This window comes from Macrobrachium rosenbergii, chromosome 21 (genome assembly GCF_040412425.1).
Source record: "Macrobrachium rosenbergii isolate ZJJX-2024 chromosome 21, ASM4041242v1, whole genome shotgun sequence".
Taxonomy (NCBI): domain Eukaryota; kingdom Metazoa; phylum Arthropoda; class Malacostraca; order Decapoda; family Palaemonidae; genus Macrobrachium; species Macrobrachium rosenbergii.
In genome coordinates this window covers 59076775-59104174 of record NC_089761.1, presented here as the reverse complement: position 1 = coordinate 59104174, position 27400 = coordinate 59076775, and the positions used below count along the sequence as shown (strand labels likewise).

At 38.4% G+C, this 27400-nt stretch overlaps 1 protein-coding gene across 1 annotated transcript in view; it reads left to right on the top strand.

The window, feature by feature from the left end:
* Nucleotides 1-27400, top strand: part of LOC136849512 (beta-1,4-galactosyltransferase 4-like) — a 227239-nt gene that overhangs the window by 151345 nt on the left and 48494 nt on the right. Inside the window, exon 7 of the mRNA XM_067122856.1 lies at nt 13790-13990. Within this exon, the coding sequence (XP_066978957.1) occupies nt 13790-13990 (201 nt within the window). The remainder of the gene's footprint in view (nt 1-13789; nt 13991-27400) is intronic.

Here is a 27400-nt window from a genome sequence, read left to right as displayed (position 1 = left end):
GAGTTCAAGGGAAGGGGAGTAGTGATTGCTCCAATGTGGCCGAACAGCCCTTGGTTTCCAACCCTACAGAAGCTGACTTTTCATCACAAGCCATTACATCTTCCTATTCTTTCCCAGCAGGTTCAAGGGATAACTGTCTATGCCTCCTGCTTTCTGACGAAAAGCCTTCACATGTGGACTTTCTCAGATCCCTGTGCTTCATGGAATGGTCACCTGAAGTCAGGGAATTCTTAATCACTAATATTAAGGGGAAATCTACCAAACAGTATCAGTCAGTGTGGAACAAATTTGTCTCATTTGTTAGGGACCGTAAACCAACTACCATTGATAATAACTTCGTGGGGGAGTTCTTTGTGTTTGTATTTGACGTAAAAAGTTGGCTCCCTCCACTATTAAAAATCACAAGGCGGCCCTTGCAGTTCCTTTAAGGTACAGATTCAGAGTAGAGGTGCATTCAGAAGTGTTTGAAATAATGATGAAATCAATGGCTCTCTGCAGGCCGAGTGAACAACCATGTGAATTATCATGGGATATAGATATAATCCTAGCTGCTCTGAACAGACGTTCAGACAATATGAAATTTTTGTTAGAAAAAACGTTGTTTTTAGTGGGCCTGACGATAGGAGCCAGATCAGCGGAGATCCATTCGCTAAAAAGAGGAGATCAGTTTTGTCCTTTCGGAAAGAATAAAGTAACTTTTTCATTCAGAGATTTTTTAGCTAGAAATGAGAATCCGTTTCATAGAAGCGGAAACCCATAGTTATCCCTCCTTTGCCCTCTAATCCGAGAAGCTGTGTCCAGTGGCCACAGTGAAAAAGTACCTTGATCGCACCAACCATATCACGCAAGGCCCCCTCTCTTTTGGTACCAAACAAAGCACCCCACTTTGCCTAGAAAGCCTCAGAACCAGCATTTGTAAGTTAATTGTAGATCTATGCCCAGGATCAGACCCAAAGTCGCATGACCTCCGTGAAGTCACGCAGCCTCACTTGCCTTTTCGGTAACCTTAGTATGGAGGACGTATCCAAGTACACGGGTGGTCTGGGCATGGAGTGTTTGTCAAACACTATGTTAAACAAATCACGAGTGTCCAGACTGCGTGCATATCCCTGGGCAAAGTCATAGGCAAGAGATAAGGACGCCAGGAAGGTGAATTGGCTGGCAAGAGGAACTCTTCCTTTAAAGTGAGTGAGTGTTTTAAAAACTGGTAGGTTATTTTTTCCTATTATAGTCTATTTCTTTTGCTCTTCACCAACACACAGTCTCTTCGGAGACAGCTTAAAGGGTGGGCTGTTACAGCCGTAAAGGGAAAGGATTTTAGATTTCGGTTTGAACCCAAGGGAAGCGAAAAAGCTTTTTTGGTTAGGGATAGTGGCTAAAAGTCCATCCTCCCTGCCAAATGATGTTTGACGGCTATATAAATATACAAAAAGCCTCTAAAATGTTCTCTGGTACACCTGCATGAGGCTCTTGCGGCTCCCTTTGACTAAAAAAACGGGGTTTGAACCCGAAGGGAAATGAAAACCTATTTTTAGTCTGGGAGCATGAGAGCCTCAGACCCTCCCAGTTAGCATTAAGTATATTGGGTTATGCCCACCCCTTCATTTGCAGGGAGTATAACCTTTTTAGGGAGGCGCGGCTATTCCTACATTGGGTTGGCAATATGCATGTGCAGTAGATGCGTAGTCGCGTTTTGACCCGATTCATTCGAACTAGCCACGGAAGCACAAATGGAAAGGTGTAACCAGTGGAGATGTTTAGCCATGAATTGATTCATCAATGCGGATAGGGGTCAAAGTGCAGACCCCGAGACCTGATATCCTATCACAATAGTGACAAGCTTCCGTTAACCAGAATGAATACGTGCCAACCCTGTGCTATAAGTTCTCTGATAAGGGATTTAGCCGGGGCGCTGCCTAAGGCAGACGTAGCTGCATGAGGCTCTCACGGCTCCCAGACTAAAATTAGGGTTTTCATTTCCATTCGGGTTCAAACCCCGTTTTTACCAGCATGTTCTCCATTATCAAACTTGCTCCTTCATCCCTCTTTCATCCAGGAACATGGTCATGACTTGAGAAGAGTATGAAATGTTACTTTTTGATAGGGTAGTGGCTGTTTCGTCCTCAAGGAGTTACCTTCCATGGTCTACCAGAGCTCCATGGTGACCAAACTAATATCAAAGAATTCTCTTCTAATTTAGTTGGTCTTTTGGCCAGGTATTGTGTCGTAATGATTATCATTATAACGTGACAAAGTATATAATAGACTCAAAAGATAAGAGGGCACTTTCCTTATCTTCAGCGAAGCTGAACCCAGTTTTTCCAACGTCAAAAGAACCTGCAAGAAAGAAGTGACTATCGCGCATCCGCCCTCTTGTTTACAACCAGGCCATTAAAAGACCAAGGAGTCATTATTCTCTGTTTGGTCTATAGCGAACGGTTCACGTCGTTACCAGCGCTCTGAAAAAAGTAGACTTTTTTTCTCTGTTTTATTATCGAGGACTATGGAAACATCAAAAATAGCAAGATAAGTGCTCAATATTAACTTCAAGTTAAAAGTTTTAGTTTTAAACTTATGGAATTTATATAAATTGTGTTAAAGCCGGAACCCGGCTCATTGATCGCTAGCTTACCTAGTTCCATAAAGCATTGATTGCTACCTAGTTTCGTAAAACGAAAATTGTTTTAATTTCTAACTAAATGATTTAACTAAAAGAAATGTTCCACAACTTATTATTAATATGGAAAAGCCTTTCAGATTATACGATGTCTACAATAATCTAGGCAGTAAATGAGAATTCAGACTAGGTTAATAGTGGATGTTGTCTGTAACCTATGTACATCCTTGGATACGTATCCTATGTGACCAAGCTTAGACCGAGGACCCAAGGATCAGATAATAACAATATCTGGGCAAAGTAAATCAATAGCTTAACAATGAGGCTACATATTAGTATAAATTTTTTCCCTTTTATATAAGCCTGTGCACTTTAGCATGAGCTAAATAATCCAGGACTAGCCTAGGCATTACCTTATATCAAGTTGAGTGGTAACTTTTCATGAAACATCCCATTTTTGGACTAAATTGTTAGCCTAGACCATGTAATTAGGACTAGATGAAGTCGTAATCTGTGCTGGATGAGATGGTAACCTAGCCTTAAGGCTACATACTAAGGTAGGCTAATTGTGTTTTGTTTATGTAACCCATACACTTAAGTGTGAATTAAATAATCCAGATTAGGCAGTAGCCTAGATTAGAGTAAGTTATAACCTGGTTATAAGGTTTCACTAATAAGGTTACACAGTAGTGATTACTGTTTTATATAGTAAACCAAATAGCCTAGGATTGGATATAAACAACAAACTGGGTTAGACAAATAGTTGAATAATTATAAGGTTATAATAATCTGGATTAGGCAATACCCTGTACTAGGTTAAGAAAGAATAAATAAGCATAGGATTATACACAAACAGTATCCTAGCCTAAATAAAATAACCTAGTTTGTTATGACTCACTAACATATCTGTAAGGTTACATGCTAGTAGGGTATTGTGTAGCCTATATCCTTAAAGGTGATATAAATCCAGAACAGGCGGTAGCCTAACCATATTAACCCTTAAACGCCTATTGGACGTATCATACGTCGACTAAAATTGTCTGTTGGGTGCGGTGGGCGTACCGTCGTCGACTACAAAAAATTTCAACCTTCGGTCAACTTTGACTCGACCGAAATGGTCAAAAAACGCAATTGTAAGCTAAAACTCTTACATTCTAGTAATATTCAATCATGTACTTTCATTTTGCAACAAATTGGAAGTCTCTAGCACAATATTTCGATTTATGGTGAATTTTTAAAAAAAACTTTTTTCTTAAGCACGGGCGGTAACTCAGCCGAAAATTTCATAAATTCTTTCGTCATTTTGTCGTAATTTTGCACTGTTCTATATTAGCCGTTATATAAAGTTTTATATATGAAAATATGCGCAATTTCATGTAAAATACAGCAAAAATACAACCCATGTTTGTAGCTTTTATCAGTTTGGAAATATTTTCATATAAACCATAATAACTGCCAAAATTTCAACTTTCGGTCTACTTTGACTCAACCGAAATGGTCAAAAAATGCAATTGTAAGCTAAAACTCTTACATTCTAGTAATATTCAATCATTTACTTTCATTTTGCAACAAATTGGAAGTCTCTAGCACAATATTTCAGTTTATGGTGAAATTTTGAAAAAACTTTTTCCTTCGTCCGCGCTTGAAATTCTTTCACGTTGTCATAATGTTTGCACCGTTTTATATTAGTCGTTACATAAAGTTTTATATATGAAAATGTGCTCAATTTCATGTAGAATACAACAGAAAATAACTCATGGTTGTAGCTTTTATCAGTTTTGAAATATTTTCATATAAATCACGATAACTGCCAAAATTTCAAGCTTTGGTCAACTTTAACTCGACCGAAATGGTCAAAATACGCAATTATAAGCTAAAACTCTTACAGTCTAGTAATATTCAATCATGTACCTTCATTTTGCAACAAACTGGAAGTCTCTAGCACAATATTCAATTTATGGTGAATTTCTGAAAAAAAACTTTTTCCTTACGTCTGCATGCGGTAACTTGGCGAACATCTCAGAAATTCTTTTCAGCTCACGTTGTCGTAATGTTTGCATCGTTTTACATTAGTCGTTACATAAACTTTTATATATGAAAATGTGCGTAATTTCATGTAGAATACAACAGCAAATAGCTCGTGGTTGTAGCTTTTATCAGTTTTGAAATATTTTCACATAAATCACGATAACTGCCAAAATTTCAACCTTCGGTCAACTTTAACTCGACCGAAATGGTAAAAAAAAAACAATTGTAGGCTAAAACTCTTACATTCTAGTAATATTCAATCATTTACCTTCATTTTGCAATAAATTGGAAGTCTCTAGCACAATATTTCGATTTATGGTGAATTTTTGAAAAAACATTTTCCTTACGTCCAGCGTGTAACTTTCGGCTGAACATCTCAGAAATTCTTTGGTCAGGTTGTCGTAATATTTGCACCGTTTTATATTAGTCGTTACATAAAGTTTTATATATGAAAATGTGCGCAATTTTATGTACAATACAACAGAAAATAACTCATGGTTGTAGCTTTTATCAGTTCTGAAATATATTCATATAAATCACGATAAATAGAAAAATTCGACTTTTGGTCAAGTTTAACTCGACCGAAATGGTCAGAAAACTGCAATTAGCTAAAACACTTACAGTCTAGTAATATTCAATCAATTATCTTCATTTTTTCAACAAACGGAAGTCTCTAGCACAATATTTCGATTTATGGTGAATTTTTGAAAAAATGTTTTTACGTCCGCACGTTACGAATTCATGCATCATTTTGTGATAATATTTTCATTGTGTTGCTTTGATTATTTTACAATTTGTTATATACCAAAATCATCGCAATTTAGTGTACAATACAAAAAAAACAAAAAACCCGTTAGCTTTAACCGTTTGCTTACAAGCGCGATTTGTATAAAATTATATATGAAAAAAAATTTTTTTAAAACATATATTTCAATATTTATATATGATAATTATATTTTTCATTTCTGATGGTTGCATACTAAACTTCAGGCAATGACAAAAAAAAATGAGCCAAAAATGAACTCTTAATCTTAAAAACTAAGCGTGCTGTGATTTTTTTGAAAAAACTTTTTCCGCTTGGCACTAGCTCCCAACGCCGCCATTAATCATCGGGAGACGTTTTTGTAAATAGAGGCTCGGCGTTTAAGGTTAACACAAAATGGCACCTGGTACCATCCTCACCAGACTTGGAGAAACCACTAACAGAAATGGTTTTCTTACCTGTGCCTATAGCATTTAAAACTAAAGAAATCACCCTTTACTACGTCAATGAAAAATGGATCTCTACTTCCTTTTTGAATTAGACCCAAGTTGCTCACCAAGTAGCCTCGTCAGAATTTTATGCTAGGCTCCGACTCCTTAGCGTTATAACCTCTACCACCTTGCTGGAAGTTGCCATCTTAAGGCTTCCAGAACATCCCAGGATAATTTTTGCTGTTGAGGCCAAAAGTCTTATGAGAACCCAAAGGAAAGCACTCTTTGACTTCCTAGAATGGCGCATAAAATTGCGAATGGAAGCATTGGAGAGCTCCATCAGATCACTCTCCAATGTCACTGTATTGTTACATTCTAACCCCTTCTGTAAGGACCTGTTCAAGGAGTCTGTTGTGGCTCAACTCAACGAGCATGCCCACCAACAGAATTGTACAGTGTACGCTCTTCTGGGAAAAGAGGAATTCAGGAAACAAAGAACCCAAAATTTCCCTTTACCCAACCCCAAAAAAGGCTCACTTTAATCAAAAATCATATAAACCTTCAGTCACCCCCAAAAATTTTTCCTCAAAAAACAGTTAGGTGGTCAGAAGGGACAATTCCCTGCAAAGGGACAACAGCAACTTCAAGGCCATCCTTTTTCACAAGGTCCAAAAACCATCTCATAGGGGGAAAAAGGAAAAACAACACCTGGAATGTCTATCAAAGGTAAAGGCAGAGGAGGAGGCAGGTACCAAGAGGAATTATATTGGTTGGGGGTCAGCTTCGATGACATCACAGACAATGGAAATTTTCCCTGTGGAGGGGACAGAAACTTGCGCATATTCGCCACCAAGTATGTCTCTTCATTGTCCTCAAAAGGGACTCATCCAAAAGAAGAGTGATCCTCAACCAATCAACACTGAACAAGCACATTGTTGGCCGAAAGTTTTGGATGATTACCGTTGCCTAAGTACATTGAGTCATTTCGAAAAGGGGCTTGGACAGTTTCTATGGATCTGAAAGATGCACACTGGCACATCCCTATAGCCGTTCCCTTCCGCCCCTTCCTAAGGTTCCGAATAGGGTAAGATACGTACAGATTCAATGTCATGTCCTTTGGGCTAAACATTGCCTAAAGAATATTTTTCAAAACTAGCAACAGTATTCGTTCGAGAATTCAAACAAAAAGATATGGGGGCCCACAAGAAAAGAGTGCTTGAAAAACCCAAGAGCAATGGTCAACAGACTACAGTACAGTCAAAAGGTTTTATTATAAATTTGAAAACATCCTGCCTCACGCCCAGCAGACACTTTCAGTGGCTGGGACTGTGTTGGGCTACTCTTCACGGCATGTTGTCTCTCCCCATCATACTCAAAACAGAATAAGGCAAGTCCTCAAAAGGTTCCTTGCACAGCCCAGATTTTCCAGATGGCAATCAGAACATATGATGGGCCTGCTGCAGTTCTCGTCAGTAATAGATCCAATACTGTACATAGATTGCAACTAAAAATGTGAACAAGTTCTGGCTATCATATGCAAGAAAAAGATGTGAGACGGACCTCATCAAAGGATTAAAAGAATTGGGGAGATACTTCGGCCTTAGATTTGGAAGGAATCTCTGGTGAAACAGGTCACCCTGACTCCTCCATCTGTATGAGTGACAAACTCACAGATGCCTCGACAGGTTGGGAGAACATTGGGAGGATTGTCAGGTGGCAGGGAGGTGATCAGCTACTCAGGAATTGTTATATCAAGTTCCTGGAGCTGATGGCTGTCTTTTTGTCTCTCAAAAAACTCAGACCTCCAGAAGAGAGAGAACATAACCACAATATCCTACATCAAGAGGTCTGGATCACATTCACCTCCTCTCAATATGGTAATGTTAGCCATCCTTCAGATGGCACAAGCAAGGAAGTTGCACATATCTGGAGTTCACCTCACAGGGGGTCTCATTGTCATAGCAGACTCCCTATCAAGGAAAACGACAGCCACAACAGAGTGGATGGTGGACAACCACTCTTCAAATAATAGCCAACATGCTTCCACAACCGGAAGTGGACCTGTTCGCCACATACTAGAATCACAAACTCCTAATGTATGTGTCTCCAAACCTGGACAGTCAAGCAACAGCAAGTGATGCCTTCCTTAAGACTGGAACAAGGAGAGGATGATAATTTTTCCTCCTTTGTCCCAGATTTCAAAGGTTTTGAGCAAACTTCTAACCTTCATAGGAATAGTGTACTTAATAGCCCCAAATTGGCCAAACAGGCATTGGTTCCTATTACCTCAACAACGGACAAAAAGATCAATTCCACTGTCGTCCACTGTTCTATCCCAGACAGTAGGAGGGAAAATCTCTCCTTTCTAAGCCGAGACCTTCACGTATAGATTTTTTAAAAATACTTATCGTGATCATTACTCACTCAACATTGCTAGGTACCTAGTGCAAAAATTACAGACTTCTATCCAGCATTACCAGTCCGTATGGAAGATATGGTTAGATCATATCCATACTGAGAGCCCAGTTGAGATTTCTGTAGAAACTTTATTTTTCTTATATACCCTTTTGAAGACAAATGCCTTGTGGTTACAACAGTCATAGCATGCAAGGCTGCATTAACGGAACCCTTGCTTTATGGATTCGGGATTGACTCCAGTATAGAAGTTGTCACTTCCCTTCTGCAGTCTTTTGCTCTACAAAGCCCCACTCCTGAAAGGCTTCCAATTGCTTGGTCCCTGAACAAGGTGCTTAGACTTCTATCACCCCCTCAATTCAGTGGACCCAATACAACCACAATGCACAGGCTACAAAAGGTGATCTTCTTGATTGCATTAGCATCAGGAGCTTGTACAGTATTAGTGAACTGGGCTCTCTTAGATAGGGATGATGCATCACGCAAATAGCTGACCATCAATTATTATTGTCCCCTGACCCATCATTCCTGGCCAAGAATATGGATCTTTTAAAAAGGAAATCCATTCTTATAAGAAAATTCAATTTAGCAGACAAGACATTACGCCCGGTTCAAGCACTTAAGGTTTACCTAGAAGTCACGGCAAACACCCCAGAAGGTCCTATTTTCCTACACCCTAGCACAAACTAACCACTCTTCCTACAAAGACTGAGAATGATTGTAGTATTTTCTCATCAAAAAGGGAAATCCACACTTTCCATAGGTCACATGATGTTAGGAAAGTAAGTACGTCTTTGGCCTTCAGAAATGTCTCTTTCAAAGAAGTCTCCAAATGTATAGGGTGGTCATCAGTTAAATCATTACCACATGTTCGAACAAATTCGACTACACTGTGTATTAGTAGGTGGCATAGTTAGTCTTAACCCCTAGGTGCTGCGGCAGAGAACCAGGAGTCATATTGACGGTGAGTATGCTAACTATCGCTGGGAGATGGGTGACAGTACTACAACAAAACCCAGCATGCTTAGGTAAGCCACTGTAGAACTACATCCTAAAACGTAAGTTCATGTATAGTTTCTTGTTCCTTGGTATCAAAATCTGAAAAGTATTTGGAATAAAGAATGGGACTTGAAATCTGTGGCTTGACCTTGGACCAGAAATGTTATTTCCTTTGGGGTGTTGGGATTAAAAAGAGAGAGCTTAAGCCTTTTTTCGTCACCTGTCCAGTTTTCTTGTAAAGCTCCTTGAGGACGAAACAGTGGCTACGCTATTAAAAAACAGGTTTTGACGTAGGAAAAACCTATTTTTGGTAGTCGCTGTCGAGTCCTCAAAACCCACCCACTTCCCTGATGAAAAGGCATGGGATTTGGGCAAAGGGATCAGCCTACATTGACCACCAGAGAGTAATGGCTCCTTGGTCTTTTAACGGCCCAGTTGTAAACAAGGGCGGATGCGCATGTGCAATAGCCACTTCTCTTTCTTGCAGGGTTCTTTTGACGTTGGAAAAACTGGGTTCAGCTTCGCTGAAGATAAGGGAAAGTGCCCTCCTGAGTCCATTATACAGTATACTCCATCATGTGTTATAATGTTAATCATTACGACACAGTACATGGCCAAAAGACCAACTAGAAGAGAATTCTTTGATATTAGTTTGGTCACCATGGAGCTCTGGTAGACCACGGAAGGTAACTCATTGAGGACTCAACAGCGACTACCAAAAATAGGTTTTTCCTACGTCAAAACCTGTTATTTAATTCACACTTAAGCATATGGATTACATAAAACACAATTAGCCTACCTTGGTATATAGCCTTAAGGCTAGGTTACCATCTCATCCAAAACAGGTTACTATTTCATCTAGTCCTAGGCTACATGGTCTAGCTAGGCTAACAATTTAGTCCAAAACTGGGATGTTTCTTAAAAAGTTATCACTTAACTTGATATTAAGTAATGCCTAGGCTAGTCCTAGATTATTTAGCTCATGCATAAGTGCACAGGCTTATATAAAAGGAAAAAAATTATACTAATATGTACTGTAACCTTATTGTTAGGCTATTGATTTATTTTGCCCAGATATTGTTACTATCTGATCCTAGGGGTCTCAGTCTAAGCTAGGCCACTTGATACGTAATCCTAGGACAAAGGCTACAGACAGCATCCACTATTAATCTAGACTAAATTATTCTCACTTACTGCCTAGATTATTGTAGACATTGTATAATCTGAAAGGATTTTGTATATTACAGTAATGATAAGTTGTGGAACATTTCTTTTAGTTAAAACTCTTAGGTAGAATTTAAAACAGTTTTTGCTTTACAAAACTAGGTAGCAATCAATGAGCTGGGTTCCAGCTTTTACAACAAAATTATCAATTCCAAAAGTTTAAAACTAAAACTTTTGATAGAACTTAATATTAACCCTTAAGGGACAGCATAATTTATCAATGTGCAGCACCCCAGACCGGGGAAACTTTGAGGTCGGCAAAATAAAAAAAAAAAAATCACATTAATGGAAAGAGAATGACATGTACATTTACACTGTATAAATAAAAAAATTCTAAAAAATTTTCTCTACCATCCACAAGAAGTTGAAAATGACTTAATGGGCTCGACCTGTGTCACCCAGTGAAATGGTTCCAATAGCACACATTTCTAGGTATAAATATTGCTAAATATACCAGAGAAAAAGCTATCCATAATGCCAGGGTTACTACCCCTGGATCGATCACCACAATGGTGTCGGTATGCACTAAGGGGTGAGTGGTAGCCACTATCACAGGTGCTCTGCCCAACAGATCTCTCCGTTCTCAAAGCCCCCAACATGGGAGAGCCGTTCTACCTACTACCTTCCGCTCGCTGCCACCTACCACTCGCGCCCGCCATCTTCATTCCAAAATTTAGCACAACACGTGAACACTGTGTCTTTTTCTTTACGTGATTTCAATCTAATTACGGCTTTAACCATGTCATCCCGTGAGGATTTCACACCATCTAAGTTGAGTACTATATCTGATTGGTTTTTAACGTGAGAGGCACAGTATTTATGAACTGTACGTAATATATGTTTACCAGGTGCACAGCCGAACGTGGGCTATGCTTGCCTCTGTTGCGTTTTCGACCTTCAGTCTCCGCAATAATAGTTAGCAGAACAAAATTCTGCTAGATACTATCCATTTACTCCATTTCGGTTTTTGGAGCATATTTTGGAGAAATTACCATGTCGCTGGTGAAGAGGCAAGGGAACCTTTGTATCATGGCTTGAGCTAGGCTCAACTATTTCTGATTATAGAATTTGAGTCTTTTATTAGTTTCCTTTCCTCCACCAGCGAGTTGGTGCCTTCTCGATGGTGTTATTATTATTATCATGATTATAGCTGATGTGTATAAGGATGGATGGCAAGTCCATACCTGGAGTGGTTGGGAATCCAATGGGACCTAAACACACACAAACTGTCACTTCCACCAGCCAAAAGGAGGGAAATAGCCAAAGCTACCAGGCAGTTCCTCAAGAACAAAAGAGCCTCTCGTTGTACCCAGGAAAGAGTTCTAGGCTCTCTTCAGTTCGCTTCAGTAACAGACTTGTTACTAAAGCCAGACTGAAGGATATAAACAGGGTATGGCGGAACGAGCCAACAGCAGAAACAGAGACAAGGTGTCTCTAATTCCGCCATTATTGAGGAAGAGGCTTCGACCATGGTCGACAGTCAAGAGTTTGGCAAGGTCAGTGCCTCTTCAATTTCCCCCTCCATCGCTAGTGATCCATACGGATGCTTCCCTGAGCGGGTGGGGAGGATACTCCCAACACAAGAAAATTCAAGGAACATGGTCGACAGTATTCCGCCAGTTCCATATCAACATTCTAGAGGCAATGGCATTATTTCTAACATTAAAGAAACTACGTCCAGTCAGACAGATTCACATCAGACTGGTGCTGGACAGTGCAGTAGTTGTACATTGCCTAAACAGAGGGGGCTCCAAGTCTAGCCATATCAATCAGGTAATGATTGCAATTTTCTCTCTGGCAAGGAAACATCTTTGGCACCTGTCAGCTACCCACCTGGCAGGTGTTCGAAATGTCATTGCAGATTCACTATCCAGGACAACTCCTCTGGAGTCGGAATGGTCCTTGGACAAAACATCGTTCGAGTGGATTTGTCTTCAGGTACCGGGTCTCCAGATAGACCTGTTTGCCACAGAGAGCAACCACAAGCTTCCTTGTTACGTTGCTCCCAATCTAGACCCTCTAGCTCATTCCACAGATGCAATGTCAATCGACTGGAACAGATGGCAAAGGATCTATCTGTTTCCACCAATAAACCTATTAATGAAAGTTTTACACAAACTCAGATCATTCAAAGGTCAAGTAGCACTTGTGGCACCCAACTGGCCGAAGAGCAATTGGTTTCCTCTTCTACTGGAGTTGAAGCTCCGGCACAAACAGAGCCCCAATCCAAGATTGACACAAGTAGTGCAAACTCGGACTGTGTCAGCTTCCTCAAGAATTCTGAGTGCCCTAGCTTTATGGTGGCCATATATTTTCTTATACTGCCAAAATTTGGATTTTTCTTTGCCTTTGTTTCCATTGGTTCTTATAATTTTGTACATTTCAGTTGGGAAGTTTATTGTCTTTTGTGTGGTTATGTTGAGCTCATTTTTGTTTTCATAACTTAGGGCAGTCAACACCCAGTGGTAAAGATGTGGTGTGCATAAGGGTGATACTGGAGTTTGTTAGTTCTGGAAAAAACAGAAATATGAAGTTTTGTTGATTTTCAACATGAATTTTGGGTTAGTTCTGGAAAAGCAGAAATATGTAGTTATGTTGATTTTCCACATGACATTTTGAAAAACTTTGTTACATACTAAGTTTTGTCCAGTGCTGAATTTCTTTACTGAGATTTATGTACAGCTACAGTGTACCTTTAGATGACGTCAAAGGTCCTTTGAAGCATTTCTGTTGTTGCGTTCATTTCTGTCTTTAACTTTTCATATGTTCTTTCAGGTCTCTTTCCACCCAGGTGTACTTCATAAAGTTTGTCTTATTAATGTACAGTGAACCCCCTGTATTCGCAGGGATGCGTACCCCCCCCCCTGCGAATAGCTAAAATCCGCGAATACTTAAAACCCCTTTAAAAACACTTAGAACTGCCCATTTTGATAGTTTAAACACAGGAAAAGCCCTGTAAAAATGCTTATACCTAAGTATTTTAATAGTTTTATCACAAAAAGTGCATTTATTCATGAAAATTATATGAAAATACAGTAATTAGTGAATATTTCTCAGTGAATAATGGCTAGATATGTTCCACAGAGAAACCCGCGAATGCATGAGTCCGCGAATCATGAGAACGCGAATATGTGGGGTTTACTGTATACCAATTTTCTATTCTCATTCAAGAACAAATCCTTTGAACAAGCTCCCTGAGAGGCTGAGAATGTTATTCAATGAACTTTATAACAATACTGCAGTAATAATAGTGATGGTGCCAGATGTAAGTCAATTTATTACCATCCTCATATTTCTCTTTTTTATTTACAGGATTGTAGTTGTTGAACAGTCTAATGTAACTGCATTCAATAGAGCAAAATTATTCAACATTGGCTTTGTTGAGAGTCTCAAAATGGCAACAGTTGACTGCTTTATATTTCATGACGTTGATTTATTACCTCAGAATGATATGAACATATATGCCTGCACTCATCATCCTCGTCACATGTATTCAGCTTTAGACAAATTTAGGTGAGTATAGAAGTTTTGGATTATTTCCCTTAATTATTATCAACAGTCCTTGACTAGCATTGAATGCTGAAAACCCAAAAGTAAACTGATCTGCCTACAGGACATGGTCTGGAATCCAGTGACAAAACTCCCTTTAACAAGTGAAGATGAAAAATAATTACTCTTTGTATATACCAGAATATACTTGAGTGTACGATTACTCTGAAGAAAATGGCCCATTAAGTTCAGGTTAGGTTGTTATAATACATGTCATCTTTCTTTCTTAAAAAGAGACTGCTATGATAGTGAAAACTAGTAAGATGGAAATGTTTGGTAATGAAGACACAGCAGCAGGATTAGTGATTTTCTGACACTTGGTTAGGTTCCGTGACTGTAGAGAAATAAGTGACATAAAGTTTTATAAAAGCATTCCGTGAATAATACAGTATTGTTTCCATAGATTAATCAGTCTTAGTCTTTAGAATATGGTGCCTATGCTGGAATCAGTTTTTTACTTTTGTGCTCCTTTCATTGTAGATACATTTGTGCAAAAGTGATGCGATTCTATAGGGTACCAGAAAAATATGGAAACAAAAAGGCTTTGGATGGAAACTGTTTATAATATTTTATAATTCTTATTAATTTGAGAGAAAATCTGTAAGGCTCAAGATTATTACTTTTTGATAGAACAGGTATTGTATTATACTGAAATGTTTTATTTTAGCATTTAGTTTTTGTTGAACTAAATGATAATGAATTAAGCGGTGTACTTTATGTTAGAACATGAAAATAAATCAGCAGAGTGGTCATATGCATTTGGAGTTTAACTGTATGCTTTAATTTTCCTGGTGCCACAAGTATTTATCTTAATATTTTTTATCAGATTTATTTAGCATTATCTTTAACATGAAGAAATGTTAAACAGACTGTGGTTTTGTGTTTTGTATGTTTTTCTCAATCTTGTTGATTGGGAAATTACTTTGTCTCAAGGTTTGACAAGTATATTATAAGTAATTAAATTTTTTTTAATTGCTTGGAAATCATTCTTATTGTCAAAATTGTTCCACAGGCCACAGGTTAGTAAATGTAACATCCCATTTCACTTACATCTGTTACTCTCAGGAAAGTTGAGGGAATATGTTGTTAATGTTGAACATTTGAAAAACATTGAACATGGTATGAGGTAAATACATTCTTCTCCATATTGTGGTTTCTAGTTTTACCTTATGGTACTGTGTGTCTTTGAGTTGGTTGTATAGTCACCACCCTACTTACGAACATTCAAGTTGTTCAAATTTTGCTCTGCGCACCTATTCTGCTAACAAGAAGTTTTGCAAAGATCAGAAGAACACAAGGAAGAAAAAGAATCTGTTCCTTAACCCCTTTCCTGATTATCCCGAGTATTCTTGTGATTAACTGCCATGTAAAGTATTCTTCTTACAGTCACGAGAAATACTTGTTCATGCTCGTAAAATATTCCTGCTTATTTCTGTCTTCCCAGTTTAACTAGTTCTCTGATGAATTCCCATTTTCTATATTTCCTCTCCCCTTAGGAAACGTTAAGCATGTTTTGTCAATAGATGGCAAAGTGCATCATTTATTTTGTGAACTTCCAATGCCAGCTGCTGCTCTGCAAAATTCTCTCAAGTTCGTAACTTTCAGAGCATAGAAAAAATATTAAATTCTGAAGGTTTTATGAATCTAGATTATATTTTCTTCTTTTTACCTTTCTAGCTTCCAAAGCAATTTTTTATAATACTGCATGACTTAAAAATGTAGTGAAAATAGTATAATTTATGACTCCCAAGTTAACTCGAGAATGTTATCATAAGAAAAAATTATGCACTACATATTAAAAACCAACTTAAAAACAATTCAGGATACAAGCAGCTGTCCGGAACGCAACTCGTTTGTAAGCCGGGTAATGACTGCACTATGATTACTTCTCTTTGGCAGTTTCTTGTGATGTTAGACAAGGCTGCCCTTTGACCCATTCCCTTTTCCTTCTCATTATTACTGTGTATCAGAATTCTCACAAAGTAAGAGATGAAAAGTAAAAAGCCAGGTAGAAGCTGAAAAGTAAAAGGTAGATGTTCAGAAGGGACATTACAAAAGAAGTAACTTTTAATGAAGTAGTATCTTGAACAATATATTTAAAGATATATTTTAATTTTAATTTATTATTATTATTACTCCATTGCAGTTTTAGCATTTAAGAATACGGAGATTCAACTTCATATGTAATACTGTCATATAATGAACTAAGTTTGTCTCCAAGAAGATAGCTTTACATATTAAATATTGCATTTACCATTCTTCTGGGCAAGTCCTGCTTTATTTGCTACATACTTTTCATTTAAAAGATTCCCCTTCGGTGATAATTCCCCATTGGAGATATTCCCGAAGTAGTGTGAATTGGATATTATACGACATTTGTAGCTTCATGATTGTATATAAATCACGATGTGATAAAAATTTCATAATGAGACTGCGTGTTCCAAGCATACCAATGAGCTCTCATGGTGGAGGTGGGTTAATGCTGAAGCCAAGTACAATTTCCTTGCTCTCAACGGGTAAATAAGTACGGCAGATTCGGCATTAACTTATACTGTACCTCCCTTGGTGGCTTAGTGGTTTGATCATTGAATGGAGTCGTTGAAAGATACTTTGTTGAGGGATCGAGACCCGGCGGTACCAATCCATTTATCACTTAAAAAATTCTCCTTCGGTGATAATTCCCCGTCGGGGATATTACCAAAGTAGCATGAGTTAGATATTAAACGACATTTGTAGCTTCATGATTGTATATAAATCACGGTGTGATAAAAATTTCATAATAAGAGCTGCATGTTCCAAACATACCAGAGAGCTATCATGGTGGAGGTGGATTAATGCCAAAGCCAAGTACAATTTCCCCGCTCACTACGGGTAAATAAGTACGGCAGATTCAGCATTAACTTATACCTCTCGTGGTGGCTCAGTGGTTTGACCGTTGAATGTTGTTAGAAGGTACTGTGTCGAGGGATCAAGACCTGATGGTACTGATCCATTTATCACTTAAAAATTCACCTTTGGTGATAATGCCCCATCGGGGACACAGTATTTCCGAAGCAGCGTGAATTGGATATTAAACAACATTTTTAGCTTCATGCTTGTATATAAATCACAGTATGATAAAAATTTCACAATAAGAGCTGCGTATTCCAAACATACCAAAGAGCTATCATGGTGGAGGTGGGTTAATGCCAAAGCCAAGTACAATTTTCCCGCTCTTGACAAGTAAATAAGTATGTACAGCAGATTCGGCATTAACTTATACCTCTCTTGGTGGCTGAATGGTTTGACCATCGAATGGGGTCATTGGAAGGCACTGTGACGAGGGATTGAGACCCGGCGATACCGATCCATTTATCACTTAAAAAATTCCCCTTCGGTGATAATTCCCCAGTGGGGATACTGTATTCCTGAAGTAGCGTGAATTGGTTATTAAACAAAATTTGGAGCTTCATGATTGTATATGAATCACGTGAAAAATTTCATATGTATAAATATATATATATATATGTATATATATATATATATATATATATATATATATATATATATATATATATATATATATATATATATATATATATATATATATATATATATATATATATATATATATATATATATATATATATATATATATATATATATATATATATATATATATATATATATATATATATATATATATATATATATATATATATATATATATATATATATATATATATATATATATATATATATATATATATATATATATATATATATATATATATATATATATATATATATATATATATATATATATATATATATATATAATATAATATATATAGCGGTCCCGGTTTACGACGGGAGTTGGTTTTCTTAGCCACGTCAGAACCGAAAATAAATCGTAAGCCGGAAAATCGTCGAAAATTGTCAAAAATCATAAGAAAACCTTACTTTTAATGCTCTGGGTGCATTGAAAACGACATAAACTGCATTATTATTGAGTTTTACATCAAAAAAACCTTCAAATTATGATTATTCTGTCGTTTTGGGGCCATATTTCTTCCGTCGGATCGGCGTGCGACGCGTCGTAACCAGAAACATGCGTCGTAAGCCGGAAATAATTTCTGATGAATATATTTGAAAAGCGTCGTAACCTCGAACGTCGTAGCTGGAACCGTCATAAACCGGGGACTGCCTGTATATATATATATATATATATATATATATATATATATATATATATATATATATATATATATATATATATATATATATATATATATATATATATATATATATATATGACTACCCTATTTAAGAACTTTTGGAGATATAAAAAGAGTGATTGTAAATTAAAATTGTGTTCAGAGTGCTCCGTTTTCCACCTGTAAGTTCAAATTTTGTAGTGCATGCCTCTGCTTAGTTACAATTTTTGCCACTACCCACACCAAACAGTATGTATCTGATGCCAATACTCCATCCCAGACTCTTGAACCTATGCAAGTGGTAAGACATCATCTTTTGTGCTCAAATTTGTGTGATTTTATCAGGAAGTATCGTGTACCATCCTTTTTCTGTCATGGCTAATGGCAAGCGGAAGGCCAATGAAGATATCAGCAGTGGTAAAAAGCAGCAAGTTATCTCAAAGGAAACAAAGGTGGAATTTATAAGGAATTAGAAAGTGGTGAAAAAATGGTTGAGGTAGCACACCAGTATAATATGAATCACTCAGCTATTGGCACAATCTTTTAGAACAAAAAGTGAATAATGGAACACGTAAAAAGTGCTGTGCCAATGCGGTCAACAGTTATAAGCAAGGGAAGTAGGAGGGCAGTAGAAGAAATGGAAAAACTAACGGGTATCAGGATGGAACACCAGAGACAAAGGTATGTACTGCTTAGCCTCGTGTTGATTCAGTAAAAGGCTAAAAATCCTGTCAATGACTTGTTGGCTAAGGCTGGTGAAAGAGCCGCAGACAAAACATTTTGTGCAAGTCATGGATGGTTTCATTGCTTCAAAAATGTGCTGACTTGCATCACATGTCCGTTACTGGTGAGACAGTGAGTGCTGATAAAGTGCAGCCGAAAAATTTCTGAAGACACTCAAGGAAATAATTGATAAGGAATGTTATACCCGTCAGCGAGTTTTTAATATTGATGAAACAGGTCTGTTCTGGAAAAAATGCCAGATAAAACATACATCAGCAGTGAAGAGAAGATGATGTCAGGATATAAGGCGGTGAAGTATAGGCTAACGCATCTGGAGACTTGAAGCTAAAACCACTCTCAGTGTATCATGCTGCAAATCACAGGCACTCAACAACATCACAAAAAGCTCTCTATCCATAATCTGGATGTCCAGTAACAAAGCCTGGATGACTCTTGCTGTATTGAAACTGGTTTTTCCATCAGTTTGTTCTCAAAGTCAAGCTGTACTGCCGTGAGAATGAGATTTCTTTCAAAATTCTCTTAATTTTGGATAATGCCCCTGGGCACTCACCAAACTTAGATGATTTCCATCTAGATGTGAAAATTGTTTATTTATCCCCAACACAACTTCACTCATTCAACTGATGGATCAATGCGTAATAGCCAGTTTCAAGAAATATTACACTCGTATGTATAGGCAAGCATTGAAGGAAGTGAATGACCCTGGTGTGACCTTACGTGACCTTTGGAAGGGTTACAACTTTTATAATTGCATCAAGAATATTGATGCTGTATGGCATGAAGTAAGTGACATCAACATGAATGGAGGATGGAAGGCTATATGCCCACAGGTTGTCAATGATTTCAAAGGATATAATCAGAAAGAGGAGGCAAAGGGAATCATTAACAGTCGCATTGACATAAGTAAAAAGCTACAACTTGATTAGGGGAAGAGGACTTTGAAGAGCTGTTTGAGTCTCACTCAGAAATGCAAAGAACATGAAGAAGGACTTCCTTTAAAGACATTTGAATTGAAATTGGTGACCAAGGGGTTTTCTCTTATAGAAAAAGCTTTAAAAATTTTTAGAATCAGGATCCAAATGTTGAGAGATTCTCAAAAGTAGCAACAACATCAACAGTCCAATGCATTGTTATCGTATCATATACAATGAAAAAAAAAAAGAAAACAGTGCAAACTTCCTTAGACCAATTCTTCAAACCAGTGCCTTCAACCTCAAGAGCCTCCCCACCTCCGGTGACTGGTTACTCCCCAAATGAAGAAGAAAGTGACACTGAAGAAGCATTGACAACCTGCTGCCCCTTTAATTCCACACCCCCTCTCCTCCTCTCATCTCACTTCAAACCTGTGCTACCAGTTTCAAAAGTAAGAAAAACAACTGTACTTTACTGTATTATCTTCACAATTTATTTAGGTTTTATGTATCATTCGTATTAACAAAGTACTCTATAAAATACAATACTGTATCACACATTACCACTGGTGAAAAATAAGAAACGGGGTGTATGTACAGTGCAGTGTGATTTAGGATGAAAAAACATACAGTACTGTACATATTGACTTTGTGTATATCATGTTTTACTTACAAACAAATCAAGATAAGAACAGCCGTTCGGAACCTAACTAGTTCGTAAGTAAAGGAGCATCTTTATATATATATATATATATATATATATATATATATATATATATATATATATATATATATATATATATATACACACACACACACATACACACACACACACACACACACACACACACACACACACACACACACATACATACATACATACATACATATACAGTGGACGCCCGCTTATTCATGGTTCAGTATTCGTGGATTTTTCTGTGGGACATATTTATCAGTAAACTGCTGAAAATTCGTTAATTCCCAGATTTTTTCGTAGAGCAATACAGTATTCACCTATTACTGTATTTTCAGGTTATTTTCATGACTACATTTTTTATGATGAAAAAATGATTTACTAATTTTCAAATATTAATATTAAGAAACATTAATAAGTTTAACTAATAATAAGATTAAATAATAATAATACTGTCCTGTACCTGTAATAATACAGGTAATAAATAAGTACTAATTTTCAGTTACTAGTAATCAGATTAAATAAGATTAAATAATAACTCAGAGAGAGAGAGAGAGAGAGAGAGAGAGAGAGAGACTTTTGTGGAAAGAAACAGGTTTACAAGGGACCTCATTATTTTGAACCACCTCCTTACAGGAACCCTCCCAGTAGCTACAGCTCATCTAAACCAGAAATGGTACATATTGAAAATATATTAGTGATATTTAAATTATATTAAAATATTAAAGTTATATTGGAATATTAAAATATTAAAGTAATATTGAAATTATATTAAAATGATATTACTGTATTACTGTAAAGTGTTTTAGGATAATAGTTTAAGGTATACATTTAAATATATCAGGTCTCTCTCTCTCTCTCTCTCTCTCTTGTATTTTATGTATCCTTTAATGAAAAATGAATTATTGTATCATTAACAAAAATATGAAACAAACTCCAGGAAGTTCACAAAGCCATCATCAAATGAGTGGATGCATACATATATACGTGTTACAATTTTTTTTATTGTTCCATGACGGCACATTATTGGCTGGTGGAGTTGGAAGTAGCCAGTCACCGAGCTTGTAGCAAACCCCCCTCTCTCTCTCTCTCTCTCTCTCTCTCTCTCTCTCTCTCTCTCTCTCTCTCTCTCTCTCTCTCTCTCTCCATAATGACATGGTATTGGCTAGGAGGGTTGGAAATAGTCAATCAAAAAGCTTGCCTTCAATCACAAAGCTTGTACAGCCAGTCCCTGGTTTACGGCAAGGGTCCCATCCCCAGCGGCGCACCGTAAGCCAAAAATTGCCGTAACCTGAAGCATCATAATTATAATGGGAATAAGTAGCACTTACAGCCATTAATGGTACCATAGGTCTGGGTAATGGTGCCCTAAAGCGGGCAACGGCGCCAAAAAATCAGGGTTAACGGCACCGTGAGGCAAGCGCCATAAGTCTGGAACGACGTAGCCCAGGGACAGCCTGTAGCTCAGGTGCTTAGTGTATAGTTCAGAAGGGTGAGTTGTATTTCTCTCTCTCTCTCTCTCTCTCTCTCTCTCTCTCTCTCTCTCTCTCTCTCTCTCTCTCTCTCTCACTGAGATAAATGGGGGAGAGAGAGAGAGATTTCTATGCATATGTAACATATGTTTATTTGCTTTGTGTAGTTTTATAGATAAACATGATGTTACTATGTCATTCATTTTTTCATATTTTCCAAGGTATAATTACAACTTTTTGCATTTTGATAACTAGGAAGATATAGTAAAATATAGTAAATTAGGTAAGATTCTAGTGTAATTCTGTGGAATTCCTAGTCTTTTTCTCCGATAGATAAGAGGGAGAGGGGTGTAGCCCTAACTGTCAATCATTTTGACATATTGACAACCAAACAGAGTCAGTCAGTCAGTCAGTCTCTCTCTCTCTATCTCTCTCTCTCTCGAAATATGAATTACTGTATCATAAACAAAAATATGAAACAAACTGAAACTGTATGAGAGAAAATGGCTGTGCCTGAATATGTAGGGGCCACTTGATTAGTTTTCACACATAGATGTAAGCCATATATTTTTAAGGGTAATGCTGTAATATGACTTCGAAATATTAAAGTTTTTTAGGATGATAATTTAAGGTATATTTGGTTTTTGAACTGTTAAAATAGGTAGTTATAAGCATTTTTAGAGGGGGAGGTGTCAATTATTTGCAGATTTTAACTATTCACAAGTTTTTGTGGTCCTTATCCCACACGAATACCAGGGTTCTGGATTCGTGACTTCACCTATTCTCGGATTTTTCTGTGAAATGTATCTCCAAATTATTTGCAGAAAATTCAGTAATTCACAGATCTTTTTGTTGAGCAGTATTCACTACAGTGAACCCCCCGTATTCGTTGGGGATGCGTCCCACACCCCCCCGTGAATAGCTAAAATCCGTGAATACTTAAAACCCCTCGAAAAACACTTAGAACTGCCCATTTTGATAGCTTAAACACAGAAAAACCCTGTAAAAATGCATATTCCTGAGTATTTTAATAGTTTTATCACAAGAAGTGCATTTATTCATGAAAATATGAAAATACAGTAATTAGTGAATATTTCTCAGTGAAAAATACCGCGAATGCGCGAATTTTCCGCGAATAGTGGCTAGATATGTTCCACAGAGAAACCCGTGAATGTGTGAGTCCACGAACCATGAGAACGCGAATACGGGGGTTTACTGTAATTACTATATTTTCATGTCATTTTCAAATATTAATAGTAATAATGTAAACATTGCAAAATATCAATAAAATATATATTTTTTTTCAATGCATATTTAAATACATGTTTTTATATAAGTAACTTACCGAGTAATTACATAGATATGGTTCCCTAACCTATGGCAGCTTAGAAATTCAACATTCGTGCGGTGGCGCTGTTATCGTTGGTGTGTAAGTGACAGCGTCCTGCCACCATCCGGGACTCGAGGAAACAAACTAGCTGATAGCTCAATTCGTTTTCTGCCAGCTTCCGGTTAACATCGGAAGTTTTCACGCAGCTGCTTCTTTGCCTTTCAGCTTTACTTTGCATGAATTTGGTGAATTACTCAGAATTTGTTGCTTTGTGGCTTGCCGCCATTGTTGAATTGTCGTTCGGGTTAACTTTAGTTTTTTAGTTAACGATGTCGGATCCCAGTTCATCTAGTATTCGCTTTTGTTCCAAGGGTTGTAGAACTAGGCTAACTAAGCTTGCATATGATTCTCATACAAAATGCACTAAATGTAGGGGGCAAGAATGTAGTAAGGATAATACTTGCATAGAGTGTCAGGATTGGGAGGATAAGAAATGGAAAACATTGAAATCTCATCTAGACAAATTAGAAAGGGATAAGAAGAGGAAAGCAGCCATTAGGGCTGAAAGTAGGGCTAATACAGAGTCCATTCCTTTGGAAAATGTAGGGTCTAACTCCTCCAACTTTACCATCTGCTCCTGTTCCAGGTTTCCATGATTCCGCTCTTAGTGCCATTGCCAGCCTCGAATCAAGGTTTGATCAGAATTTACTTTATTATCTAGTACCATTATGGAAATGGAAAAAAATGTAAGTGTTGACAGTGCAATGAGAAGTGATAGTGCTGTGAATATTGAGGAGTGGCTGTCCGTCCCACCAGTGCTCCTAGACGAAGGTCACTGTCCCGCTCCCCCGCACCAGGGAGAAGACATACCGGAGGACCAAAGGAGGCAGGCAGGGTTTGCCCATGGGCAGTCGTCCCCTCTGTCGAGCCTGTCATGCGATCCCAGGCTTCGACTAAACGCCATTGGAAAGGCATTCCTGTGCATCAATTCTGATTCAGAATCTTCCAGTCTGCGCCAGAAGCCATGTTGCTACTCTTCTTCTTCACGCCCACTCAAGAGACATGTGAATATTAGCGATTTTTCTCCCCTGGCTGTCAAGAGGTACAGAGAGACTAGCCCTCAACCTTCCTGCAGCTTTCAAGTTCAGCCTGATTCTCCTGCTCATCTTCGTTATTTCTGTAGAGACAGTCCTGACCGCTATAAGTGTTCTAAGCGCCTATCTTCTTCTGAGCTCCAAGCGCCCGCCAACTTGCGCCAGACTTCCACTGATGAGCGCCTGACGCCTGCCGACTCACGCTAGAATACCGCTGATGAGCGCCAGAATTCCGCCAGTGAGCGCCCGGCGCTCGCCAATATACGCCAGAATTCTGTCAGTGAGCACCAGGCGCCCACCGTCTCATGCCAGACTTCACCACCTACTCCCAAACTTCCAACACCCACAGTCGAATTCCCAGCTCCTATTTCGGCTATTCCGCCTTCTTCATCAGCCCAGGAAGATTCTTTAGCCCCACTCAAGCGCCAATTGTCCGAGCTTGTGGGCCTTTTGAAGAAATCTGCGTCTGCTCCAGAGTCCAAAGATAAATCATTGTCTCCTATCTCTTCGGAGGAGGAAGAGATTGTTCAGGATACATTTCCCACTTCTTCCTACTTGCCTCTCCTGCGTTTGCTCCTGCAGAATTACCCGGACTTCTTCATGCCTGCTTCGCCTACTTCTCCAGCTTCTACCTACCTCATGAAAAAGCATCCGTCAGAAGGTACCAGAATACCAAGCTTGTTCTTTCCTCCTCCTCGAAGAAAGCTCTCAAAGAAGTTCATGCCTGGCTGGCCGCTAAGAGAGAACAGGGCAAAGTGACTTTCGCCTTTCCGCCCAGCAAATTGTTGAAGATGAGATACTCTTACTGTGCCACTGGGGAAGCTCCTTCCTTGGGAGTTCCTGTTCCCTCCTCCCAAGGGGACTAGCCCTTCGTTGGCTGAGTTGGTTGAGCTTCAGACTGTCACTCGATGGGCCGGAGTTCAGTTCCCCCGGCCGGCTGATGAAGAGTTAGAGGAATATATTTCTGGTGATAGAAATTCATTTCTCGCTGTAATGTAGTTTGGATTCCACAATAAGCTGTAGGTCCCGTTGCTAAGTAACCAATTGGTTCTTAGCTACGTAAAATAAGTAATCCTTCGGCCTAACCCTAGGAGAACTGTTAATCATCTCAGTGGTCTGGTAAAACTAAGGTATACTTAACTTTTTTTCCCAAGGGGACTTCTCTGGTCTGGTAGATTCATCCTGTAGAAAGTCTTTATTGTCGGCCAAGATAATGTTTTCCTCAGCTGAACTAGACCACCTTATCAAGAATATTTTTAAGGTGTTTGAGATATTTAGTTTCCTAGATTGGGCCATCGGGGCACTAGGGAGTAGGATTGAAGACTGCCCAGATTTAGCTGAAGTGAAGACTTTGCCTCCAGTTGGCTAGGCGTTATTTCATGCTCAGACAGAGCAATTAGAGATGGCTCTTTAGAACTCACCTCCCTTTTTTCTATGGGTGTCCTTAAGAAGAGGGAGCTCTGGTGTTTGTTCACCTCGAAAGGAGTCTCGCCGACTCAGAAGTCAGCTCTACTCTTCGCTGCCTTAGACAAGTCTCACCTCTCTCCTCAACACGTAGTGAAGGATGTTATTTTAGAGTTACAGAGCAAGTCCACCTCTGATTTGTTGACTCAGTCTACTAGACGTCCTAAGGAGCCTGTGCCTCCCTCATCTAGATCATTCTCCCCTCTTCAGTCTCAACCCTTTTGTGGAGGGAAAGCTACGGCCCAGCCTCGACTTCGATCAAACTTCCGACCTCCTACAAAGTCCATTAAGAGGTCTTCTTTCAAATCCACCCCCAAGAAGTGAGAAGTTAGTCCTCTGCGCCCAGGTAGGAGCCAGACTTCTACTTTTCTGGAAGGAATGGGAGAACAGAGCAGCAGACCCCTGGGTGATCAAAGTTCTAAAGGAGGGCTACTCCATTCCTTTCGTAAAGACTCCTCCCTTAACTACATCTCCAATCGCCTTGACAGCGTATTCAAAAGGTTCCACGAAGTTTTTGGCCCTCTTTCAAGAAATCGAACTCCTCCTTTCCAAAGGAGTAGTGGAAGAAGTGCTAGCGCCCCACTCAGAAGGTTTCTACAATTGCCTTTTCGTGGTCCCGAAGGCTTTGGGGGCCTGGAGTCCTTATTAACTCAGAGAGAGAGAGAGAGAGAGAATCATGTAAGCCTTGGGAAAGACACTGGTTTGTAAGCTTTGCCCTGGTATTACACCAGTTTTCTCTCCCCTCTTTAATGTGAATCCTCCCCACTTCCTAAACCGATTTTCTCACCTAGTACAGTAGTATCCGCTCAGAAATTTAGTTGAAATGATATTAAAGTGATATTGAAATATTAAAATATTACTGTAAAGTGTTTTAGGATGATAGTTTAGGGTAGTGTATACATGTAAACATAATATCAGCTCTCTCTCTCTCTCTCTCTCTCTCTCTCTCTCTCTCTCTCTCTCTCTCTCTCTCTCTCTCTCTCTCAGTTCTTTATATATCCTTTAATGAAATATGAATTACTGTTGTTATGGAGATCTTCTTCTCCTCTTTAAGTTCTGTTGTATGTTTCTATGAATTTTATTCTTTCTCTTCTTACCTTGGTTTCTTTTCGATGTGTCCCTCCGATCGCTTCACGGATGATGTGCTATCTTCTTTAAATTTATTAATTTAAGTATTGATATCTCTCAGAAAGGCGTATAGAGACGAGATCGGTAATTTCTTCACTTTAATTAGTATTTAGTATTATAAGGATCAGTACAAAATTAACAAGTTACAATGATAGAAAAAGAATCACTCTTGACTCAGTCTCTATGGGGAACACTGAAGCGAGGGGAGACGTACTCTCCCTTGAAGGATACAGTTCTGAACTCTCTTCTCCCTGGTGTTCTCTAGCTTGTTGGACCCCTAGAAATCTTGTTATCTGCAATCTCCACCTCCTTCTAGCCTTATTGGAAGGATTAATCAGCAA